The sequence below is a fragment of the Moschus berezovskii genome, chromosome X, assembly GCF_049115385.1.
Source record: "Moschus berezovskii isolate FMDL1 chromosome X, NW_MosBer_1.0, whole genome shotgun sequence".
Taxonomy (NCBI): domain Eukaryota; kingdom Metazoa; phylum Chordata; class Mammalia; order Artiodactyla; family Moschidae; genus Moschus; species Moschus berezovskii.
This window is the reverse complement of record NC_142488.1, coordinates 8,224,945-8,251,165: the sequence shown is the minus strand read 5'-3', so window position 1 is coordinate 8,251,165 and position 26,221 is coordinate 8,224,945. Positions and strand designations below refer to the sequence as shown.

Genomic DNA, 26,221 nt, shown 5'->3' with positions numbered 1-26,221 from the left:
GTAAACACACAAGCACCTATCTGTTTCTAAAAGGAAACCTAAGAGCGTGGTACTGACACGGCCGCTCTCCAGAGAGGCAAAACGAGGGGATGGAGTTGGGGTCGGAGAAAGGTTGATGGATTCCATGCAATTCTCTTTTGAAAGTGAATATTGGCACTTGCCTGGTGGTCCAGTGGCTAAGAAACTGCGCTCTGAATGCACGGCGCCAGGGGTTCCAGCCCCGGTCAGGGAACTAGATCCTAGGTGCCAAAACTTAGACCCAGCACACCCAAATAAAAAATAATAAATACTTAATGACGACAAGAAAAGTGAAATGTTTTCCCACGTCCACGCATCACTCTCAGTACTGATAAATGCAGAATAAAAAAAAAAATCACACTTGGAGAAAACTGTAGCTGGTATTCCAGCAGCCACCCCTAAAGAGTGGTTGTTCCGACCCCTTGGCAGTAAGCGAACCCTCTGGGGTCACTGCAGCTGACCACTCCCGGGGGACCAAACCTGCTGCTGACCCCTGGGAACACACCACACCGAACCCCAAAGGCTTCTCTTTAAAAGTGCAGAGGTCGATGAGGTGACCCCAAAGAAACGCTACACCGCGACAGCATCTCTCACGTCCCCTCCACCCCGAGGGGCTCGGAAACGGCCACGCCGGGACACTAGTTTTCTGATTTACGAGGATAATCGCCTATTCCATGGAGCAATGAGGCTGCTCCGTTAATGCGGCAAAGAACAAAACTTTTTCCTTCTTCACTTTCTCTGTGGATCCTATTTTGGTTCCAAAAAAAAAATTAAAATCCTTTGGGATGTGTCTTCAAGTCTGTACTAAAAACTGAAGTGGGAGGGGAGGTCAATTTACTTTTTAAAATTTAGAGCCCATCTTGGAAAAGACTGGACTAATTCTGTTTTAAAAAAAGGCAGGTCAACACTGTACTGTGAATGAGCCAACTGTGAACTACCAAGCGGAGGATTATTTCTCTATATGAAAGCAGTCACGAGAATTTCTTGGCTGTGCAGTGGTTAAGACTCTGGCGCCATCACTTTGGGGCCCTGAGTTTGATCTCTGGTCAGGGAACTAAGATCTTGCAAGAATTCCATGGAATGTTCCAAGCAAGAATACTGGAGTGGATAGCCTTTCCCTTCTCCAGGGGCTCTTCCCAACCCAGGGATCGAACCCAGGTCTCCCACATTGCAGGCTGTTTCTTTACCAGCTGAGCCACCAGGGAAGCCCAAGAACACTGGAGTGGGTAGCCTATCCCTTCTCCAGCTGATCTTCCCAACCCAGGAATTGAACCGGGGTCTCCTGCACTGCAGGCAGATTCTTTACCAGCTGAGCTACCAGGGGAAGCCGGCAAGCTGTGTAGCCAGCATGGCCCAAAACAATCACCAACACCTCCAAGCTGCCCAGCTGTACTGTTCTAGTTCCTGGATGAAAAAGCATCACATCCCCAATTTCGCTCTCTGACCCCCTCAAATTATCCCAACTCCTATTCACAACTTGCTTTCTAAGCAAGTACGCGTGCCCGCCCCAGAGCTCAGCACAGTGCTAAAAACACCTGGATATCCATGTACCTCACTCCACGTTAGCATGAGACCCGAAAATACAGTAGCCTGCCACCTTGTGTTAAAAACGGACCATGGCACTTGGCTTCATTCACAGCATCAGCTATTGCCAGGGATATGATTTAAGGAATGAAAATCACATCATAAGTCAAAAATTAACACTCAGCAGTAATGAAAGAAGGAATCTTGTAAGAACTGACTGTTACCAGGAACTCTACTCAATACTCTATGACAAGCACAGGAAAAGAATCTAAAAAAGAGTGGAGATACACACACACACACACACATATATATATATATGTATAACATTAAATTTGCTGTCTTTTCCAAAGAGTCAGCCGTTTGCATCAGGTGGCCAAAGTATCGGAGCTTTAGCTAAGTTAACTACAGTCCAGCATAAAACTAAGTTAAAAAAAAAAAGAAAAGGAAATCTTTCAAACTTGTGATGTTGGATTCATCCTTGGCCAAGAGATGAATCCCTCGTGTCCTTCCTAAGTGTACACGCTCACACACATATGCACAGACACACACACACACACACGTCCATATCGGGACTGCCACGGTTGACACAGGGCAGCCAGCAGACTCCACGCTTTGCTGGCCTGCTCATCTCTGTCCGTAAACAAGGCTTGACGCCCAGCTCTTACCTTTTCACCACCAGCTTCAGGGTCTTATGCGACCCCTTCACCAGGCAGATGGCCTCCTGTCTGAACCCGGACAGACCGACGTCATTGATGCCCACGATCTCGTCTCCCGCCAGCAGTTTGTCCACGGCCGCGGCTTTGCTGCCTTCTTCAACCTGCAGCGCAGAAAGAGGGTCCATGAGCTCCCCGCACCCCGGAATGAGCACACCAGTCCTCAGGAGGACGTGTCGGTGACAGCTCTGTGCCTCCCACCGGTTCTTGGACTGGTTTCAGCACGACCCAGGAGTGAAAAGGATCCAGCCTGGGCCCCGATTCCAGGCGGGAGCCCAGGGATGCAGCCCTCGCCCGGTCTGTACCCCTCATCCGGCCTGCACCTGCAAGGCCTACCGTTTACGCAAGGAGCAGCAGAGTACACACTCCATAAACAGGGGATCCAGACGGACCCCTTTGCTTTCTGGATCTCCTTCCTTCCATAAAAAAAAAAAAAAGAGATGGGTGTTTTAAAATTATTGACAAGTTATGTCTCGCCCATCAATCCTGCACCCAGAGCTTCCCTGGGGGTCCCGTGGTTAACGAATCTGCCTGCCAACGCAGGAGACGCGGGTTCGATCCCTGGTCAGGAAAGAGTCCATGTCCCACAGTGCAAGTAAGTTCATGCATGACAACCACCTGGGCTCCAGAGCCCGGGGGGCCGCAACTCCTGAGGACCTTGCGCCCAAGTGCCCATGTTCTGCAACGAGAGAAGCCATCGCAATCAGACACCCACGTGCTGCAAGTGGACAGGGCCCCTCACTTGCCACAACTAGATAAAGCCCACAAGCACCAACAAAGACCCACCAGAGCCAAAAATAAAATAAAATAATTTTTTTAAAGTCCTGCACCTAGGACTTTTTCTGTAACAGCTTTCTTTCAATGTTTTATTTTTTTATTTCTGTAACAGCTTTATTTAGCTATAAGTCAAAGACACGCCAATCCGCCCACGTACACACGAATGAATGGACTGTTGGTTGTACTCAGAGTTGTCCTACCGTCACCACCCACCCAGCTGAGAACAGGCTTCCTTCGCCCAGAAGATACGTCGTGTCTGTCAGCAGTCCCTCTCCAGCCCTCCCTGAGAACCACACAACTACTGTGGTAGTTGCCTGGTTTGAAATACACAGAGGCATACAATAGGTATACATTTGTATACATTTGATATACACAAAGGCATATAACAGGTGGGCTTTTGTGTCTGGCTTCTTTCACTCGTGATGAGTTTTCCATCACGTGTGTCTTTCCACACGTGATGTGCGTCCGTGTTGACCCCTGTGTGGGAACTCCGTTCCTTTCTATGGCTGAGTGACACTCCATCGGACCGCCTGACCACATTCGATTTATCTGTTCATCAGGGATGGATATATTTACTTTGTTTCTACTTATTGGGCTACTCAGTCAGTTCAGCTCAGTAGCTCAGCCGTGTCTGACTCTTTGCGACCCCACGGCCTGCAGCACGCCAGGCCTCCCTGTCCGTCACCCACTCCCGGAGCCTGCTCAAACTCATGTCCATTCAGTTGGTGATGCCCTCCAACCACCTCATCCTGTGTCGTCCCCTTCTCCTCATGCCCTCAATCTTTCCCAGCATCAGGGTCTTTTCCAATGAGTCACTTCTTCGCAAAGTATTGGAGTTTCAGCATCAATCCTTCCAATGAACACCCAGGACTGATCTCCTTTAGAATGGACTGGTTGGATCTCCTTGCAGTCCAAGGGACTCTCAAGAGTCTTCTCCAACACCACAGTTCGAAAGCATCAATTCTTCAGCGATCAGCTTTCTTCACAGTCCAACTCTCACATCCATACATTTGGCTGTCAGTGCCCCAACGGGCACAAGAACACTTATGAATATGCATCCTCATTTCCCTTGGGTGTACAACTAGGAGTAGAATGGCGGGGTCATACGGAAACTAATGTAAACATTTTGAGGACCTGCTAGACTAGTTTAAAAAAAAATTTTCTCTATTTCGCTGTGCCAGGTCTTACTTGCAACACGTGCCATCTCCCGTCTTCATTGTGGCATGGGGTCTTATCTGTGGCAAGACCACAGGTCTCAGCTGTTCCTGACCATGGGAACGAACCCGTGTACGTAAAACACTCCCGACTCAGAGTTACACACAGTACGTGTAACAAGTGGACCGACCGACTCCTTAAAAGGGTTTTACGACTTTTATCCTGAGAATTTTCAATCCGTAAATCCTTAACCCAGCTTTTCTTACATAGTCACACTCCAACTAAGCATCGAGTAAACCATCAATTAACCAACGTACTTTCTCTACCAGTGCCCGGCAAACTGTGCCGTGTTTAGTCTCTCAGTCATCTCCGGCTCTTTGCTACTCCATGGACTGCAACCCTCCAGGCTCCTCTGTCCATGGGATTCTCCAGGCCAGAATACTGGAGTGCGTTGCCATGCCCGCCTCCACGGGATCTTCCCAACCCAAGGATCGAGCCCAGATCTCCTGCACTGCAGGTAGATTCTTTACAGTCTGCGCCAGCAGGGAAGCCCACAAATACTGGAGTGGGTAGCTTTTCCCTTCTCCAGGGAATCTTCGCAACCCAGGAATCAAACCCAGGTCTTCTGCACTGTAGGCAGATTCTGTACCAGCTGAGCCATGAGGGAAGCCCAAGAATACTAGAGTGGGTCAGGGTAGCCTGTCCCTTCTCCAGCGGATCTTCCCGACCCAGGAATCGAACCGCGATCTCCTGCACTGCAGGCGGATTCTTTACCAGCTGAGCTACCAGGGAAGCCCTATGACCCATCAATCAAACCCAGCCAGCTAGGACTTCCCTGATGGTCCAGTGGTTAAAACTCTGTGCTCCCAATGCAGGAGTTCCTGGTCCCATCCCTGGCCAGGGAAGATCCCACATGCTAGGTGGCATGCCCTCCCCTCCCCCTCCCTGCAAAAAAATCCAGCCAGCTGTCTTTTTTTTTTGGGGGGGGGGGGTAAATAAAATTTTACTGGAATACAACCACACCCATTTGTTTATACACTGCTACAGGAGAGAATGGAATAGTTCAGGGCCCATAAAGCTAAAAGTATTTACTACTTGGCTTGTTACTTAAAAAGAAAAAGCTGCCAAGCCCTGTTCTACACCAAAAAGCCATTCTTTTTACAAACTGCTAGGAAAACTAGCAAAAAAAGATGACTGTTTATGTGCACACCAGAATACAGTTTTGGAAGTTTGCTGTGCTCCCACTATATGCCAGGGCTGACCTGAAAATCAGTTCCAAACCTCACCAGGCACTAAAGCAAAGAAACGTTCCTCCTCTGGGGGTTGCAGAGCTGGAAACGAAGCCACTGACAGGCTCAAGGATGAAACTACGTGGTACTTGGACCCGACTCTCCGCCTGGACCCGAGGGCAGCTCAACCCCTCCTTAGGGTAACAGAGTCAATTATTTATTGCAAGTTGACACCATAAACAAAATGACCACTCCGAACAGAACTATGAAGCAATTCGTTTGGCTAACAACCGGTTTCCAAGTCTAGACGATTTTTAATCCTTATGTAATGACAGATCCCAACGTTAATAAGCTTCCACCCGGACAAGATTACACACTCAGCCAGAAACAGCCAAGGTGAAGGATACGTGGTGGACAGTTTAGGTTTCGACATGCCCCAGCTGGGGGTGCCCAAGGGCTGTGTCCAATCGGAGGGTTGGTGGGCAGTTAGCTGGGGTGGGCGGGAGGTGGAAGTCCCCGGGGTAAAAAGATGGAATGACCAGCAGGGGAACGAACTTAAAAGACTGGAGAGGCAGGGATGGAGGCCGCCCACACAGAAAACAGACCCATGAACAGCGGAGGACAGAACCCGTGGGCTGCCTGGCAGAAGAGGATGAAGGAGCAGGAGACGGAAGAGAAAGAAGGGGTGGGTGTCCCCAAAGAGACAAGCAGACACGTGCAGAGCTGGTGAATCTGAGCATCACGAGAAAGCCTTTAGGTGAAACCTTGATGATGGAGGAACCTGCAGGGTCTTAGGACAGGTTCTGAAGGTAGCCCTTCCTACAGGCAACTCATCACCCGTAACGACTCAGCCACGACCTGGTGGGCTTTTCCGTCTCATCCCCGCAAACCCTGGCACACGAGACTCTCTCAAAGCGCCATCATTAACGTCTGGCTAAGGGACTCGCCTGGAGATCCAGTGGCTAAGACTCTGAGCTCCCAAATGCAGGGTGCCCGCGGTTCGATCCCCGGTCAGGGAACTAGATCCCACATGCCACAACTAAAGATTCTGAACGCTGCAATGAAGACAGAAGATCTTCAATGAAGATCTGGCTCAGCCAAATAAATGAAAAAATTCTTGAACAAAGGTCTGGCTTCATCCCGAAGCCCAAAGCACACATCATGTTGCTTCCTTTCATCTGCAAAGACTTCCCAGCTCCTGCTCCAGCCGCAAAGACCGCATTCCAAGGCAGCCCGTCTGCCTCACCCAAACCACACTCCACCTACACTCCAAGCAAAAAAAAAACGGCTCCAGGTTTGGGAGACAGAGTAGCCAGGTATCTCTGCCTGCCTCGGCTCCCTCGCCTTCAAGACAAAGCATTTGTCCGACATTTTTCGCACTCGTGGTGAAAAGAGTTGCAGACGAGGCAGCTTTGAAGATCTCGGGTCTGTACTCTTGACCCCATCAAGCTTCTCCCGTGAGGAAGACTTTATTAGGCTTGAACCTGGTGAAGCCCAGGCCTGAAGCCGGCCCTAGGGTCCCAGGAATATGGCTGTGCCAGTCAGCTGTGTATAGTGTATCGTGCATTCCCCATGATGAATCACGCTTCGAACGCATCGTGCATTGCATACACACAGGCTCCTTTTATCGCCATCCTCTGTTTAACAGTCAAGAGAGCGCTGGGCACTGCCAGTCGCAGAGGGCATGGTCTGCAGGAGCCGCAAACGGGGCAGTCCTGTTCTACAACCACCGGGCAAAGTTTTCAGTGTCCTTTGCTCGGGGGGGGGCGGGGGGGGGAACAACTCCCTTTACAAAAAGGCAAGCAGGCAAGGACAAAGGAATCCACACCCACCCACGATGCCTCTCTATGTACCCCGGTCAGAAGGAAAGCCCCAAGTGCACTCGCCAGGCCGAATATTCTGGTTTGGATTATTTACTGGAATTTTGCTTGCCAAACTCCTGTTGCGTTTTTAGGGCTTCGAAGTGTCCAAAAATGAGCAGATTGTCCTGATGGAAACGTCTACTCTGGAAACAGCAAGAGGGAGGGAAGGGGAAAAAAAAAAGAACACCAGTCCATGGATGTCTTTTTGGAAGCAAGCTTTCATACTTCATCCAACGGACATTGTTACGGATGATCGAAGGTGACACCCACCGAGGGCGGGGCGGACCCCGATTCTCGTGGGAGCCAGGACTCACTCGGGAAGGGACGAAGTCAGGTCAGTGGGGGTGAGAGGGGCAGGCCTCGGGGCTGGAGATGAAAGACCTTCACCCCCGGAGAGCAACTTGAAAGGGCCAGCAGAGATGGGGGTGGACATTCCACGGGAAGGGGTCAGGACCCGGGCCCGTCTGAAGAATGTCAGCCTGGAAAGCGCGGCACCCTGGCAAGGGGAGCCTTTGAAGATAAGGCCGGAAAGAGGAAGATGAGGAATTTGACCTTGAGTTCCAGAAGCCGGAAGGATACCCTGGAGGCAGTGGTGGGGCGGGGTGGGGGAGGGGGGTCCCGGAAGGCCCAGCACGGAAGCAGGGGAGTGACCCTGTATCATGCGAGCAAATGTGTCCAGCAGCTTCACCCTACAGGTAGACAGGAAAAAGCATCTCTCCTGCCCAGAACACATCACAGATCAGCAACCGCATGTGCTAAAACCAACACAGGGCAGGGAATGTGAACGTAAGCAAGGACTCTGGCAGCTGGGAAGGCAGGTAGAGGGACATACTCATTGATGGACGGCAAGAGCCACTGCAGGAAAGGGGTGTGCAGCAGAGCTCAGACGTGGAGCTTTGACGGATGGGGAAAATCAAATTGCAACCACCGGGGATCAGAATGGAAGGGGGAGGAACGTTTACGAACATCGGATTTCAAAGGCCATGAATCACACCCATGACTTATCAGCTATGACTAGAAAGCCATCCAGGGGAGAGCGTTAAGACAGACAGCACAGGCTTCTAGAACCCAGGACAATCACTGATGTCACCTCCCTGGTCACCCTCCCGAGTTCCCTTGTCTCTGAAGAGACAGCCGAGTCATCCAGTTAGAGGATTCAATTGCAAAGCAATTGGAAAGTGCATCTTTGGTAACAGAAAAGCCTGGGGGGCGGGGGGGAATCAAAAACCTCCACTGAAATGTATCCAGATTTGCACATGCTCTCATCACTGGTCTCTGTCTCCTTGGACAATCCCGGGGAGTATCTTATCAGCAATCTGTGGAATTCAAGCTTCCCAGGAACTCTAAATTCAGTTCCGATTCTTTGCACTCCCATGGACTGCGGCACGCCAGGCTTCCCTGCCCATCAGCAGCTCCCGGAGATTGCTCAAACTAATGTCCATTGAGTGGGTGGTGCCATCCAACCATCTCATCCTCTGTCGTCCCCTTCCCCTCCTGCCTTCAATCTTTCCCAGCATCAGGGTCTTTTCCAATGAGTCAGTTCTTTGCATCAGGTGGCCAAAGGATTGGAGCTTCAGCTTCAGCCCTTCCAATGAACACCCAGGACAGATCTCCTTTAGAATGGACTGGTTGGAACACCACAGTTCAAAAGCATTAATTCTTTGGTGCTAAGCTTTTTTTATAGTTCAACTCTCACATCCATACATGACTACTGGAAAAACCATAGCTTTGACTAGACGGGCCTTGGTTGGCAAAGTAATTGACTTGGTTGGCAAAGTAGTTGAGTGGAGAATCCCATGGACAGAAGAGCTTAGCGGGTTATGGTCCACAGGGTTGCACAGAGTTGGACAGAGTTGGACATAAGCAACTTAGCCCAGCACACATGTCCTGAGCGTCAGCTGACTATTCCACAGGGGGGAGTAATTTCTTTAACCCAACAACACAAAGCATACTCAACTGTGCACAAAATATGTCTTGGACATTTAAAATGACCTCAGCTCTCAGGTGTTTGAGCAGAATCACTTCCCAAAGAAAAGCACTCCTTGATCTTGGCTCTTTTCTTGTCCCTCATCATGACAAGCCAGTTTCCCATGATGTGCCAATGAACATGCCATGAAACACTGCAAACTGAGCATGCAGTGCTTATGATATTAAGCGATGAGTTAATGGGACCTATATGATGGTACAGCCTATCAATATTTGGTATCCTCTTAAGGAAAAGTAGCTTCCGCATTTTAGGCTAGAAGGTCACTGGAATGTCTTATTAGAAAGGAAACTATGTAGTTTTTTAAATGTTCAGTACATACATTAAGAAGGGTGTACACTGTTTACCATTGCCAGGACGTGGAAGCAACCTAGGTGTCCATCTGCAGATGAATGGATAAGAAAGCTGTGGTACATATACACAATGGAATATTACGCAGCCATTAAAAAGAATACATTTGAATCCGTTCTAATCAGGTGGATGAAACTGAAGCCTATTATGCAGAGCGAAGTAAGTCAGAAAGAAAAACACCAATACAGTATACTAATGCATGTATATGGAATTTAGAAAGATGGTAACGATGACCCTATCTGCAAGACAGCAAAAGAGACACATGTAAAGAACAGACCTTTGGACTCTGTGAGAGAAGGCAAGGGTGGGATGATTTGAAAAAATCCCATTGAAACATGTATATTATCGTATGTGAAACAGATCGCCAGTCCAGGTTTGATGCATGAGACAGGGTGCTCAGGGCCGGTGCACTGGGATGACCCTGAGGGACAGGATGGGGAGGGAGGTGGGATGGGGGTTCTGGATGGGGACACATGTACACCCACGGCTGACTCATGTCAATGTGTGGCAACAACCACCACAATACTGTAAAGTAATTAGGTTATTAAAATAAATTAATTTTTTAAAAAGGAAGGGTGTACACACTAAACTGTGTACAAATCCTCAAAACAACCAATAAAACTTCAATTAGAGAGGAAAATTACTTTCCTCATGCTTGACAAAATGTTATCTCAAAAAACAAGAAAAGTGGTAACCACTTCCACATGCAAAAAAAAAAAGCCTAAGGAGAAACCCCAAAACCCACCTCATACATTTCAGATTCAGATGAGCAAGTCTGTATTTAGTCCCACACATAAGAACATAAGGGTGCACCCTGAAGATTCTAACACACTCCCTCCACTCAATGCCAATGTGAGGGCTGCATCACACGGGGCACCCAAGACCAAGAAAGGCAGACGTGGCCCGGAGAAGCGCACAGAGCCAGGCTGATGGATAGAGCAGGCCAACGAGAAGTCTGAAAGGCCTGGAGGCAGCAGAGGCTGCAGTTAGCGACCAGAAGTCCACAGAGAAACAGGAAAGATACTGACTGCTCAAGGAGACCTTTAAGAAACAGTTGTGGGGGGACGTCTTCCCTGGTGGTCTAATAGATAGGAATTGCTTGCCAATGGAGGGGAGACAGGTTCAATCCCTAGTCTGGGAAAATCGCACACGTTGCAGACTAACTAGTCCCATGGGCCACAACTACTGAGCCTATGGTCTCGAGCCTGGGAGCTGCGTCCACTGAGCCCACGTGCTGCAAGGATGGAAGGAAGGCCTAGTGCCCACGCTCTGCAACAAGAGAAGCCACCACAATGAGAAGCCTGGGCGCCACAGCTGGAAAAGGACACTGTTCGTCGCTCAGTCGTGTCCGACTCTCTGCGACCCCGTGGATTCTAGCCCGCCCGGCTCTTCTGTCCTTGGGATTCTCCAGGCGAGAATACTGGAGTGGGTTGCCATGCTCTCCTCCAGGGCATCTTCCCGACCCCAGGGATGGAACTCGGATCTCCCTAACTGCAGACAGAGTCTTTACCGTCTGAGCCACCAGGAAAGTCCACCACAACTACTGGGGAGCCCCTACTTGCCGTGATTAGAGAAAGCCCTTGTGCAACAAGGAAGACCCACCACAGCCAAAAACAAATACATTAATTGTTGTTCAGTCATTCAGTCCTGTCTGACTCTTTGCGACCCCGTGGACTGCAGCACGCCAGGCTTCCCCGTCCTTCACCATCTCCCGGTGTTTGCTCAAACTTATGTCCATTAAGTCAGGGATGCCATCCAACCATCTCATCTTCTGTCGTCCCCTTCTCCTCCTACCCTCAATCTCTCCCAGCATCAGGGTCTTTTCTAATGAGTCGGCTCTTCCCGTCAGGTGGCCAAAGTATTAGAGAGCTTCAGCATCAGTCCTTCCAATGAATATTCAGGACTGATCTCCTTTAGGATGGACTTGTTGGAGCTACTTGCAGTCCAAGGGACTCTTAAGGGTCTTCTTCAATAGCACAGTTCAAAAGCATCAAATACATAAACAGTGCAATTTTTGAAACTCAAAGGGAAGGAAATTTGCATCAGGGGGTTAGTGGGAGCAATTCAGAACCCAAGCCAGACTAGACAGGGAACCCCGAAAGGACTGTTCAACTCTGAGCCCAGAGCCCACAGCCTCCCCAGGGGAAGACAAAGCCCAAGGTACGTGCCTGCTCTCCAGGAGGGGTGAACGTCCGGGGCCTCAGGGCTCTGCGGAGTCCTGACCCTCAGGGACAGCACAGCACTCCGGAGAACGCATGCCAACCCGTGGGAGGGGATGCTGTCTGCAGGGCAACATTCAGGGGCCATTTTTGGAACACCCCTGCCTGGCGAGGGGAAGTCACAACCCAGGAGAAAGGTGTGCAGAGGGCACCCATTCCACTGCCACGCCAGTCAGCAATGCAGTGCATCTTAAGTGCAAACCACCAGTCACCAGCAGAGTGGTGATACTGGGGCTGGACATAGGGAACTCTGGGTGGGGGGGACCGGGCAGGCTGTGCCTTGGGAGTTGTCATCAGCAGAGGGCACCAGAGGGACACTGGAGGACAGGGCTTCCCTCTGAAGTCAGCCCTGCTCCTGACGACAAGCAGCGTCTTGACTCTTTTCAAACCAATGGACTGCAGCACGCCAGGCTGCCCTGTCCATCACCAACTCCAGGAGTTTGCTCAAACTCGTGTCCACCACGTCAGTGATGCCATCCAACCATCTCATCCTCTGTCGTCCCCTTCTCCTCCCACCTTCAATCTTTCCCAGCATCAGGGTCAGTTCCTCGCATCAGGTGGCTGGAGTATTGGGAGTTTCAGCTTCAGCATCAGTCCTTCCAAAGAATATTCAGGACTCACGTCATTTAGGATGGACTGGTTGGATCTCCTTGCAGTTCTGCTGCTAAGCCGTGTCTTGCCTCTTTTCAAACCAATGGACTGCGGCGCGCCAGGCCTCCCTATCCATCGCCAGCTCCCGGAGCATGCTCAAACTCGCAGCCGCCCCGTCAGTGATGCCATCCAACCATCTTCATCCTCTGTCGTCCCCTTCCCCATCCCGCCTTCAATCTTTCCCAGCATCAGAGAGGTCACTGGCCTCAAGCCCGAGAGTGGGGTCACTGTTCCTTCCAGCTGCCGTCCTCTTCAGAGCTCTCTCTACCCCAAGGAGCACCTGGATAGTCATTCTTCACCAAGTTGATAATAAGGAATCATCTGCTGACAGTAATTCTTTACACCCAGGGTGGCAAATTTCTGCACCGAGAGAGCCATATGGTATTTTAAGCTTTGTTGGGGGGTGGGGGCTGTCTTCTGGTCTCCATGGCAACCGCACAACCCCGCCCGACGGACAAGCCAGCAGGGGTGTTGGTATGTGGCCAGTGCCCAGAAGCCTGCTTTCTATTAAGCAGCCCCTGTTCCAATTACAGCACGCTTTCTGCCTCCCAGCCGGACCCTGACGGATAGACAATTCCATGTGACAAGCACAGCGATGGAGGCATACACGGGCCCCAGCATCACAGAGCAGGGAGCAGTCAGCCCACAGGATTGGAGGAGGGGCTGACAATCAGGGATGCTTTCACAGAGATGAGGGCGAAGGCGCCAGGACTTCAGACTGAGCCCTACCACTTCACTGCACAGCTGAGAGAACTGAAAGAGAACTGAAAGCGCTCTGTGGTCTGACTCTTTGCAACTGCATGGACCGTAGCCCGCCAGGCTCCTCTGTCCATGGGGATGCTCCAGGCAAGAATACTGAAGTGGGTGGCCATGCCCTCCTCCCCCAGGGGATCTTCCCGTCCCAGGGATCGAACCCAGGTCTCCAGTATCGCAGGCAGATTCTTCAACGTCTGAGCCCCGCAGGGAAGCCCGACTGGAGAGAACTGGAGAATGAAGCCCACCTTATTGCTAGCAGTCTCAGTTTTCCACTCAAAAGAATTCGGACAAGAGTTGGGGGGGGGCGGGGGCCTGACAACCCAGGACCATGAGAAGAATAAAAGGGAGACAAATTACAAAAATACGTTACAAAGTCAGAGTCTTATGCAAGTATCATTTCAGTTCAGTTCAGTCGCTCAGTCGTGTCCAACTCTTTGCGACCCCATGAATCCCAGCACGCCAGGCCTCCCAGTCCATCACCAACTCCCGGAGTTCACTCAAACTCATGTCCATCGAGTCGGTGATACCATCCAGCCATCTCATTCTCTGTCGTCCCCGTCTCCTCCCATCCCCAATCCCTCCCAGCATCAGAGTCTTTTCCAGTGAGTCAACTCATCGCATGAGGTGGCCAAAGTATTGGAGTTTCAGCTTTAGAATCAGTCCTTCCAATGAACACTCAGGATTGATCTCCTTTAGAATGGACTGGTTGGATCTCCTTGCAGTTCAAGGGACTCTCAAGAGTCTTCTCCAACATCACAGTTCAAAAGCATCAATTCTTCGGCGATCAGCTTTCTTCACAGTCCTACTCTCACATCCATACATGACCACGGGAAAAACCATAGCCTTGACTAGACAGACCTTGGTTGGCAAAGTAATGTCTCTGCTTTTTAATATGCTTACAAAACATGTTATCTAGAATTTGCTGGCATTCCAATCAGGACTGGAACCCAGGGGAGGCTCCTGGACTCTCAAGTTCAATGACAAACGGTCCCCACTCCTAACATGAGGAAACGAGACGCTTAAGTGTCAAAGGGAGATTGCTCCGTTTACAAACACCCCAAAGCTATTTGCTGCTTTCTAAGTCCTGGCATACCACACTGTTTGCGGGGGAAGTAAACCGCAAAGTTCAGTTATCAAGATACTCTGTTTATTCTCAACATCATACCACACTGTTTGTGGGGGAAGTAAACCCCAAAATTCAGCTATCCTATAAGCTCTGACTCTTTATTTTCAACCTACAGTTTCTTTTACCCGTGATGAGCTGCTATACAGCTTCACAGAAAACTTCTAAAATACAACACGTCGCCATTCACAAATGGGGGGGGGGGGGTGTCTTACAAACGTTTCACCTAAATGGATTATGTGGAAACTAGACCACACGTCCCCCATTTGAAACACACACACACAAATGTAATTTAAGTTCTCAAGCTAAGACACAAATACCTCTCTAAAAAAACGTCATCGTTTATATGTGTGCGCTCAGGGCTGATTTGGACTTCCCAGGTGGCACTAGTGGTAAAGAACCCGCCTGCCAAGGTAGGAGACATAAGAGACTCGGGTTCGATCCCACTGCGGTATTCCTGCCTGGAGACTCCCATGAACAAAGGAGCCTGGCGGGCTACAGTCCATGGGGTCGCAGAGCTAGACACGACTGAAGTGACTTAGCACGCACGCACCCGTGGCTGACTCAAGTGTTGTACGGCAGAAACGAACACAACATTGTGGTGCAGTTATCCACTAATTAAAAGAAAAAGATGTTATCGTTTACAGACTGTGGTTTCTGCAATCGAGCAAAGGGGAAAAAAAGCAAATATGCCTTCTCCACAGTTGGCTCTCTGATATATGTGCTATATGCACAGGTCAGGTGTTCCTAACTTAGGCATAGCTCTGGGTCCTCTTCGTGAGAATGGGGACTACATTTTCTAGAAACTCTATTTCCATATGGTTCATTAGATTGGGTCCAAAGGAAACTCTGTCCAAGGATAGAAGGCGGAAGCTATGATTTTCCCAGAAGTCATGCACGGATGTGAGAGCTGGACCATAAAGAAGGTTGAGTGCCGAAGAATTGATGTTTTGAACTGTGGCGTTGGAGAAGACTCCTGAGAGTCCCTTGGACTGCAAGGAGATCCAAGCAGTCCATCCTAAAGGAGATCAGTCCTGAATATGCACTGGAAGGACCGATGCTGAAGCTGAAACTCCAATCCTTTCGCCATCTGATGCAAAGAGCCGATTCATTGGAAAAGACCCTGATGCTGGGAAAGATTGAAGGCGGGAGGAGAAGGGGACGACAGAGGATGAGATGGTTGGATGGGATCACCGACTCCATGGATATGAGTTTGAGGAAGCCCCGGGAGATGGTGAAGGACAGGGAAGCTGGGCCTCTCCTGGTAGAAAGATAAGCAGTGATGGGGGGTGAAAAGAAACTAGAGGGCACTGGGCACTTCTGCATCACTTTCACCTTCTGTCCTTGTCCATGGGGTCACAAAGAGTTGGACACGACTTAGCGAGTGAACAAGTTTTTTAAAATTGTGCTTTAACCCACCCCACACAAAATTTATTGTCACCATTTTTTTCAACATACAGAAACTTATTTCCTTTCTACACACTATGAACAAACAACCCAAAAATAAAATGAAGAAAACAATTTCACTTACAATAGCCTGAAGGGGCATAGAAATTCTAGTGATAAATTTCATGAAAGTGAAAGTCGCTCAGTCGTGTCCAATTTTTTGCGACCCCATGGAATATACACTCCGTGGAAAATTCTCCAGGCCAGAATACTGGAGTGGGTAGCCTTTCCCTTCTCCAGGGGAATCTTCCCAACCCAGGGATCATACCCAGGTCTCCTGCCTTGCAGGTGGATTCTTTATCAGCTGAGCCACAAGGGAAGCCCAAATTTGATTAAAAAGAGGAGGGCAAAACTTGAACCCCGAAAACTACAAAACATTGCTCTGGAAGAAGTGATCTAAATAGCTGACAGGGCATGCCACAGTCATAGACGGAATCGCTGACACTGTTTTTTAATAAGATGTGTCGCCCGTTTTTAAGTGTACCGTTCAGCAGCGTTCTTTATAATTACATGATGTGTAAGTGAGCCCTAGGAATTCACCTTGCAAAAACCGACACTGGATTCATCAAGCGTTTCTCCCAGTCCTTGGCAACAGCCGGTCTGCCTTTCCGTTTCCAGAACCCGACTCCTGAGGATGCCGTGTGTAAGTGGAGTCCCACCGGCCTGTCCCTCTGGGTCTGGTTATGGCACTGGAGGTTCATGCACATGACCGCAGGCGGTGTGGAGCATCCGTTTTCTAATGCTAATATTTTATTGTATGTGTACACCACGTGCCCATTAACTTTTCACCTGCCGATGGAAACCTGGGCTGCCTGTAACACCAGCCAACTCTTATGCACAGTTTATTGTTGTTCTGTGAGTCGCTTAGTCATGTCTGACTCTTTGCCACCCGCCATGGACCCGTCCAGGCTCCTCTGTCCATGGGGTGGATGCAAAAATTGCTATGACCAGTTGGGAAAACAGGTGGAAAAACCTTCAAGTCTCCTGTGTGTTCACCAAAAGACCTGTGTGAGAATGACCACACCAGCACCACCCATACCAGCCAAAACACAGAAAGAAGCCACATGTCCAGCCAAAAAAAAAAAAAAAAACAGGGGATACAGACGTCCCGGTGGCCCAGTGGCAAAGACTCCGAGCTCTCAATGCAGGGGGCCCCAGGTTTGATCCCCGGTCAGGGTACAAGGTCCCACATCTCACAACTAAGATCAAAGATCCCGTGTGCCCCACAAGTAAGACCCAGCGCAGCCAAATAGATAAACATTTTTTTTAAACAATAATAAAAATAAATAAAATACAGATGGGCTAGCTGAACACTGGGATACCTCACCATGTTTCTCCCCCCAGCTACCAGTGATGTTCAGGGCTGGATATTCCTCTGAGACGGGGCTGTGCTGTCCCTTACCTGGAGGATGTCTACGATCGCCGTCCCTAGTCTCTGCCCACTGGATGTCAGCGGCATCCCCCACCCCTACCACCGCCCCAATAACATCTGGAATGCCCCCAGATACTGTGCAGTATATACCCTGAGGGACAAAAGCTATCATTCCCACCTGGGAACCTCCGCTTGAGAAAGGATAAAGTGCCAGCCACACTCATGACAACCCATGGTTGGAACACACAAACAGGAGACAGGACAGCTCTGAAACGCCCTTTCGACCTCCCGCCCTGTGAAGACGCATCCACCGCGGGAGGACTCCAGCAGCCTCCTGCCTCCCACAGAATGTCTTGCAAGAACTCCCCTGGCAGTTCAGTGGTGGAGACGCTGTACTTCCAATGCAGAAGCTGCGGGTTCGACCCCTGGTCAGGGAACCAGACCCCGCAAGTCACGCCACTGCCGTGCAACGTGGCCCCCCCAAATGAAAGATCTCCCACCAGCAATGGGAGAGAGGCTGGCCAATCGGGCCGAGTGGAGGCCTTGTGTTCAGTCCAGTCCCACCGTTGAGCAGGCAAAACTAACCACTTGTCGCCTTGCTCTGGACACCGTGCGTACGTGCTAAGTCACTGAGCTATGTCCAACTCTGCGACCCCCCCATGGACCGTAGGCTATGGTCCTCTGTCCAGGCTCCTCTGTCCATGGGATTCTCCAGGCAAGAACACTGGAGTGCGTTGCCATTTCCTTCTCCAGAGAGGGATGGTCTTCCTGACCCAGGGATCAAACCCCCCTGTCTCCTGCATTGGCAAGTGAATTCTTTACCACTGAGCCACCTGGCAAGTCTCTGCACATTATGAGCTTTTGCCCGAACATCACAGGCCGGCGACTAAGAAGCGTCTGTCCTTTCTCCCCAGAGAAATGGTCCTTTCTTGCCTCCCAGCTGTGCTGGGCTGGGGTCCCCTCCACTCACACCTGCACCCCGTGTCTGGCTCACTTCCACCAACCCTCCTGGGCCCCCAACACCATGTCCACTCTGGAACCAACAGCCGCCTCCCAGCCTCCCAAATACCCTGCTGCATTACCACTCAGGGCTCCAAACTCTCTGCTACCCGCCCCAACCGCCCCCATTTTTATTTATTTTTTGGCCACAGGTGGCATGCAAGACCTTAGTTCCCCGACCAGGCTTCGAACTCATGCTTCCTGCAGCGGAATCTCGGAGTCCGAACCAGGGGACCACCATAAGAAGTCCTCTGAACCCCGCTGACAGCCCTCTGCTTAAGCTACCAGCCCCAGTCCAAGATTCTCGTCTCCTGGAGGCCAAACCCCAATGGTTATCTCTCCCTCCGATACCAAAGTCTGTCTCACAATGCTTCTGGCAAGGGCAAACCGAGAGGAGGAGGGGAGGAAAAGACGTCAGCGGGGGACAACAGGGTCCCTTGTCCAAAGCCCGCTTTCACCCTATACCACGGGAGGAACACAGCACGGCCCGCTCCCCCTTTCAGGGTTGCTTTCACGCCTTATCAAGTCGGGGCGAACGCAAGCAGGCTCCCCAGCCGTGTGGGAACACAGTCCTGCCCTCGATTCCAACCCTGTTCTCAGACACCTGAAGCAAACGAGCAGTGGGGACGTTCAAGCACCGAAACGACTGGAACCACTTAATCATTCAGTTTACAAAGTGGAAATGCAGCCTGCAGGAGCCGATAGGCCATCGAGAGGCAGGAAGAGGAACTGCTGGACACAAGAACAAAAGTGCCCCCGGCTTGGGAGACGGGCGGCTGTTTTGTCTGCAACAGTCGGGCCACAGGCCTCGGGGCTGCTTCAAAGAAGCAGGGGCGCTTGTTCAGATAAGGCTGCCGCTCCCAGAGAGGTGAGGGGCGGGATCCAGCAGAGGAGGCCACCTTGCCTTCCCTTGGGGTGAAGTCAGAGCTCCCTGCAAGCCTTCATCTTTTTTATCAGGTAAACACATGCGTGATCTCACCCATCACGAGGGCTGTGCTTCTGGAAAAAGTCCTTTCACGGATATTGCCCCAGGCAAAATGCTTGGGGTGTCCTCCTGAAAACCAACTGCGCTGCCCCGGGGCAGTTCCCTGGTGGTCCAGGGGTTAAGACTCCCGTGCATGCGGGGCAGAGGGGTGCATGGGTTTCTTCCCTGGTAGGGGAACTAAGATCCCATATGATGAGGCCAAAAAGGAAAAAAGAAAAAGAAACCCAAACGCCCCCCACAATGTGATGGTCTAAGGGGCTGGGGGTCATTAGGAGGAGACTGGGCCATAAGGGTGGAAAGTGAAAGTCGCTCAGTCATGCCCAACTTTTTGCAACCCCATGGGCTATACAGTCCGTGGAACTCTCCAGGCCAGAATACTGGAGTGGGTTGCCATTCCCTTCTCCAGGGGAATCTTCCCGACCCAAGAATCGAACCCGGATCTCCTGCATTGCAGGCAGATTCTTTACCATCAGAGCCACCAGGGAAGTCTTCAGTTCAGTTCAGTCGCTCAGTCGTGTCCGACTCTTTGCAACCCCATGAATCACAGCACGCCAGGCCTCCTTGTCCATCACCAACTCCCGGAGTTCACTCCATAGAGTCGGTGATGCCATCCAGCCATCTTATTCTCTGTCGTCCCCGTCTCCTCCCGCCCCCAATCCCTCCCAGCATCAGTCTTTTCCAGTGAGTACACTCGTCGCATGAGGTGGCCAAAGGATTGGAGTTTCAGCTTTAGCATCAGTCCTTCCAATGAACACCCAGGATTGATCTCCTTAAGGATGGACTGGTTGGATCTCCTTGCAGTCCAAGGGACTCTCCAGAGTCTTCTCCAGAGCCACAGTTCAAAAGCATCAATTCTTTGGCGATCAGCTTTCTTCACAGTCCAACTCTCACATCCACACATGACCACGGAAAAAAACCATAGCCTTGACTAGACGGACCTTGGTTGGCAAAGTAATGTCTCTGCTTTTTACTATACTATCTAGGTTGGTCATAACTTTCCTTCCAAGGAGTAAGCGTCTTTTAATTTCATGGCTGCAGTCAGCATCTGCAGTGATTTTGGAGCCCAAAAAAATAAAGTCTGACACTGTTTCCACTGTTTCCCCATCTATTTCCCATGAAGTGATCTGATAAATGTTACAAAAAAACAAAAACAAAAACACACCTCGGTGAGACTTCCCCCACCACTAAGAAAACAGCTGCAGAGGAAAGTCACATCCGCCTAGCCCTCAGTGGGCAGCCTGTGGCTTGGGCCGTTCCCATCATACACGCCTCCTCTCTGCAGGTAGAACCCCCAGTCAGGGAAGTGCCCTGCACACCAAGGCGACCCCTTCAGCGCCCAGCCTCCAGTTCCTGTCTGTCCCTCCCCACTCTTGGCCTGACTGACCTTCGGGGTCCTGCTTCTGCCTGGATTCCTTGGGATTGTATTTTTTTTAGGGGAGGTGGGGGTGGTGCACGCTCTGTCACTGCCAGGATCAGGCCGTCTGCAATGGCTAATACTCCTGCTGTGCCCCAGCCACCGTCCATGCGGACTCGGGGATGGAACACGGTCGGTCTCTGACCAGCGAGTGGGTGGGGGCCGGGCTGGTCCTAACCGGAGATGGGAGCTGGCAGAAGCGGACGGGAGCTGGCGGAAGCGGACGGGAGCTGGCGGAAGCAGACGCCAGCTAGACGCCTCTGGGGAAAGCCTTTGTCTCTACATCAAAGAGGCAGAAACATCTGGTCCCACCCTTTCTTGCGGCCCTGAACAAAGACGCGAGCTGTGGATGCGGCAGCTGGCATGCAACCGTGGGGTTGCAGAGACCCCCAAGGGTCACAGGGCCCTTAGAAATCCGGACCCATTCATCCAGAACACGGCGTACTTCAGAACGAGCCCCAACTCTTTATAAACCCAAATAATTTCTTCTTTTAACATTTATAATGTAAAAAAAAATTTTTTTTAAACATCCCAACATGGGAAAAGAGTTTAAAACAATAAAACTTGGTTGAGTTTTCTAATTCCAAAAATATTAACGGGGTACCATTTATTTTCATGTCTGAGAAGCAGGCTACAGAAACCTATAATGTCTTGCTACGCTCATGTTTTTATTTACAATTAAGACATACTTCCGTGCTGGGAAAACTGGTCAGCCACTTGTAAAAGAATGAAACTAGAACACTTCCTAACACCATACACCAAAATAAACTCAAAATGGATTAAAGATCTAAATGTAAGACCAGAAACTATAAAACTCCTAGAGGAGAACGTAGGCAAAACACTCTCCGACATAAATCACAGCAGGATCCTCCAAGACCCACCTCCCAGAATATTGGAAATAAAAGCAAAAATAAACAAATGGGACCTAATTAAAATCAAAAGCTTCTGCACAGCAAAGGAAAGTATAAGCAAGGTGAAAAGACAGCCTTCAGAATGGGAGAAAATAATAGCAAATGAAGCAACTGATAAAGGATTAATCTCCAAATTATACAAGCAGCTCCTGCAGCTTAATTCCAGAAAACTAAGTGACCCAATCAAACAATGGGCCAAAGAACTAAACAGACATTTCTCCAAAGAAGACATAAAGATGGCTAACAAACACATGAAAAAATGCTCAACATCCCTCATCATCAGAGAAATGCAAATCAAAACCACAATGAGATACCATTTCACACCAGTCAGAATGGCTGCTATCCAAAAGTCTACATGCAATAAATGCTGGAGAGGGTGTGGAGAGAAGGGAACCCTCTTACACTGTTGGTGGGAATGCAAACTAGTACAGCCACTATGGAGAACAGTGTGGAGATTCCTCAGAAAACTGGAAATAGAACTGCCATACGACCCAGCAATCACACTCCTGGGCATACACACTGAGGAAACCAGAATTGAAAGAGACACATGTACTCCAATGTTCATTGCAGCACTGTTTATAATAGCCAGGACGTGGAAGCAACCTAGATGTCCATCTGCAGATGAATGGATAAGAAAGCTTTGGTACATATACACAATGCAGTATTTTTCAGCCATCAGAAAGAATGCATTTGAATCAGTTTTAATGAGGTGGATGAAATTGGAGCCAATTATACAGAGCGAAATAAGCCAGAAAGAAGAACATCAATACTGTATATTAACGCATATATATGGAATTTAGAAAAATGGTAACCTGAACCCTGTATAAGAGACTGCAAAAGAGACATAGGCATTTAGAACAGTCTTTGGGACTCTGTGGGAGAGGGTGAAGGTGGAATGATTGGGGAGAATGGAATTGTAGGATGTATATTATCATAAGTGACCAGTCCAGGTTCGACGCATAAATTTTCCTCTGTTCATTTCTTTGCATTTGTGCTTTTTTAATAAAAATACTTTTAACTGTATTAAAAAAAAAAAATAAAATAAAAAGCTTAAAAAAAAAAAAAAAAAAAAAAAGACATACTTCCCCGGTGGCTCAGATGGTAAATGATCGGCCTGCAACACGGGAGACCTGGGTTGGGTCCCTGGGTTGGGAAGATCCTCCGGAGAAGGGAATGGCTACCCACTCCAGTGTTTTTGCCTGGGGAATCCCACGAGCAGAGGAGCCTGGAGGGCTACAGCCCACGGGGTTCCAAAGAGTCCGACAGGACTGAGCGACTAACACTTTCACTTCCTTCAAGGCATACTTGCACGTCCACTAGAAATCTACCAGCTCCAAGTCATTACATTTTTCTTCATCTAATCCCCATACTGCTGACAGAGGAGTATAATGCATTTGAAAAATATATCATGCGAGGGAGGGGGACATCCGTGGAAGTCCACTGGCTAAGACTCTATGCTGCTAATGCGGGGGCACAGATTCAATCCCCAGTCAGGGAATTAGACCCTGCATGCTGCAACTCAGATCAAAGATTCTGCATGCCCCAACTAAGACTCAGCACAGCCAAATTAATAAATAAACTTTCTAAAAGATATATATATATATATATATATATATATACACATACATATATATATCTTAGAGGAGGAGGGTAAGGCCTTCCCAGGCGCCATGAGTGGTAAAGAACCCTACTGCCAATGCAGGAGACCTAACAGACCCAGGTTTGATCCCTGGGTCGGGAAGATCCCCTGAAGAAGAGCATGGCTACCCACTCCAGGATTCTTGCCCAGAGAATCCCTAGGGACAGAGAAGCCTGTGGGGGCTACAGTCCATGGGGTCAGAGAGTCGGACACGACTGAAGCGACTGAGCAGGCACACAGGGGTGTGAGGGCTGATACTTATAAAATCTAGATAGTCTAAATCAATGAGACCACATGAATGGAGATTTTTCACCAAACATACATCTCCACAGTAATATTATTTCTCCACACGGAATTAAAGTTGAGAATCAAAGCAAAACTGTTAAATTATTATGCATCTAACCTGCAACTTTCCTCTGCCATCTGAAAATAGAAACAAACATTTTAACTGCTCCATGCACCCCGATATATTCAAAGCAACACTGTACACCATTAGCAAGACACAGAAACAGCCTAAATGTCCATCAAAACAGAGGGGTGGATAAAGAAGATGCGATACACATATACAGTGGGATACTACTCAGCCGTAAAAAAGGAATGAAATGATGCCATTCACAGCAACATAAAAGATCTAGAGATTGTCACATTAAGTCAAACATCGTAGGCTATCACTTCACATGTGCGATCTAAAATATGGCACGAATGAACTCATCTACAAAACAGAAGCCAACTCAGAGGCACAGAGAACGGACTGGCTATCAAGGGGGAGACGAGGTGGTGGAGGGGTGGACTCGAAGTCTGGGGTTCAGTTCAGTCACTCAGTTGTGTCCGACTCTCCGCGACCCCATGAATCACAGCACACCAGGTCTCCCTGTCCATCACCAACTCCCGGAGTTCACTCAAACTCATGTCCACAGAGTTGGTGATGCCATCCAGCCATCTCATTCTCTGTCGTCCCCTTCTCCTCCTGCCCCCAACCTTTCCCAGCATCAGAGCAGATGTAAATTATTAAATATAGGATGATGAGCAACAAGGCCCTACCGTAGAGTATAGGGAACTATGTTCAATATCCTCTGATAAAGCGTAATGGAAAAGAACATAAAAAACAATGTATATACATATGTTGGAGAAAGCAGTGGCACCCCACTCCAGTACTCTTGCCTGGAAAATCCCATGGACAGAGCAGCCTAGAAGGCTGCAGTCCATGGGGTCGCTGAGGGTCTTCGGACACGACTGAGCGACTTCACTTTCACTTTTCACTTTCATGCACTGGAGAAGGAAATGGCAACCCACTCCATTGTTCTTGCCTGGAGGATCCCAGGGATGGGGGAGCCTGGTGGGCTGCCGTCTATGGGGTCACACCGAGTCGGACACGACTCAAGCGACTTAGCAGCAGCAGCAGCAGCATATACATATGTACAACTGATTCACTTTGCTGTACAGCAGAAATGAACCCACCACTGTAAATCAACTATACCTCAGTTTAAAAAAAAAAAAAATTAAGCTATTCCAATTATGATGAAACAGCAACCCCCCCCCAAAAAAAAATGAGCAACTTTTGCTGCCTTCTCAGCAGCCAACTTTCACAGGTGAAACCCTCATTCCTTAATATTACGCTTATTTCTCCCAGGTTCATTCAAAGCTTTGGGGATAGGAGGAATGGGAACATTCCTTTTTTTTAAATGCATATTTATTTATTTTAAAAAATTAATTTATTAATTTTAATTGGAGGCTGCTGCTGCTGCTAAGTCACTTCAGTCGTGTCTGACTCTGTGTGACCCCATAGACGGCAGCCCACCAGGCTCCCCCATCCCTGGGATTCTCCAGGCAAGAACACTGGAGTGGGTTGCCATTTCCTTCTCCAATGTGTGAAAGTGAAAAGTGAAAGTGAAAAGTGAAAGTGAAGTCGTTCAGTCATGTCTGACCCTTAGCAACCCCACGGACTGCAGCCTACCAGGCTCCTCCATCCATGGGATTTTCTAAGCAAGAGTACTGGAGTGGCTTGCCATTGCCTTCTCCGAATTGGAGGCCAATTATTTACAATATTGTAGTGGTTGTTGCCATACATTCACATGAATCAGCCATGGGTGTACATGTGTTCCCCATCCTGAACCCCCCTCCCTCCTCCCTCCCCATCCCATCCCTCAGGGTCATCCCAGTGCACCAGCCCTGAGCATCGTGTCTCATGCATCGAACCTGGACTGGCCATCTATTTCACGTATGGTAATATACATGGGGAAGATTCTTAAGTTAAAAAAAAAAGAAAAAAAAAAAGACTCACATTAAAGTGACTTAACTCTTATGATCCAGCAGTATCTCAGCCAAGACAGAACGCATCAAAAGCCTTTTTGGGGCGGGGGGGTTCCCTGGTTGGCTCAGTGGTAAAGAATCTGCCTGCCAATGCAGGAGACACGGGTTCAATCCTTGTTGCGGGAGGATCCCACAGGTCACAGAGCAACTAAGCCGGTGTCCTAGATTCTGTGCTTTGCAACAAGAGAAGCTACTGCAATGAGAGGCCAGACCACCACAAGTAGACCCCACTCGCCACAAGTTCAGAAAAGACCTCGCAGCAACAAAGACCCAGCACAGCCAAAAATAAATAAAAATTACTTTAAAAAAAAGAGAGAGAGCTTTTTGGCTGTGCTCCTCGGGAGCAACCTTTCATCAGGGTGTCAGAACTTGCTTAGTTGCCCACTTCTAATTCTCCCCCAGGTAGACTGTGACATTCACTAGTCAAGCGAAATCAGTTAAGCATATGCCAGTTTCCAGTGGGCTCTGCAAGTGGCCCAGTGATAAACAGGGCCCAGTGAGACAGGGGTTCGATCCCTGGGTCGGGAAGATCCCCTACAGAAGGGCATGGCAATCCACTCCAGTATTTCTGCCTGTTCTGCCTGGAGAATTCCACGGACAGAGGAGCCTGGTGGGCTACAGTCCCTGGGGTCTCAGAGAGCTGGACACGACTGAGCGACTTTCACTTTCACACATTTATCTGCTAGGAATGATGTGCGACCACTGGGAATGTTTATCAATGTGCTCAAAAAAGGAAGGAGACAGTTATCTCCCATGACAGGCTATTGAGACATAGTTCTATCC

At 49.4% G+C, this 26,221-nt stretch overlaps 1 protein-coding gene across 2 annotated transcripts in view; it reads right to left on the bottom strand.

The window, feature by feature from the left end:
* Window positions 1–26,221, bottom strand: part of SHROOM2 (shroom family member 2) — a 137,888-nt gene that overhangs the window by 65,627 nt on the left and 46,040 nt on the right. Inside the window, exon 2 of one of the 2 annotated variants that reach the window (XM_088833545.1) lies at window positions 2,208–2,359. In XM_088833545.1, coding sequence (XP_088689671.1) covers window positions 2,208–2,359 — 152 coding nt within the window. Of the gene's footprint in view, window positions 1–2,207; window positions 2,360–26,221 lie in introns of those variants that run through there. The other variant, XM_088833546.1, reaches the window with a different exon arrangement.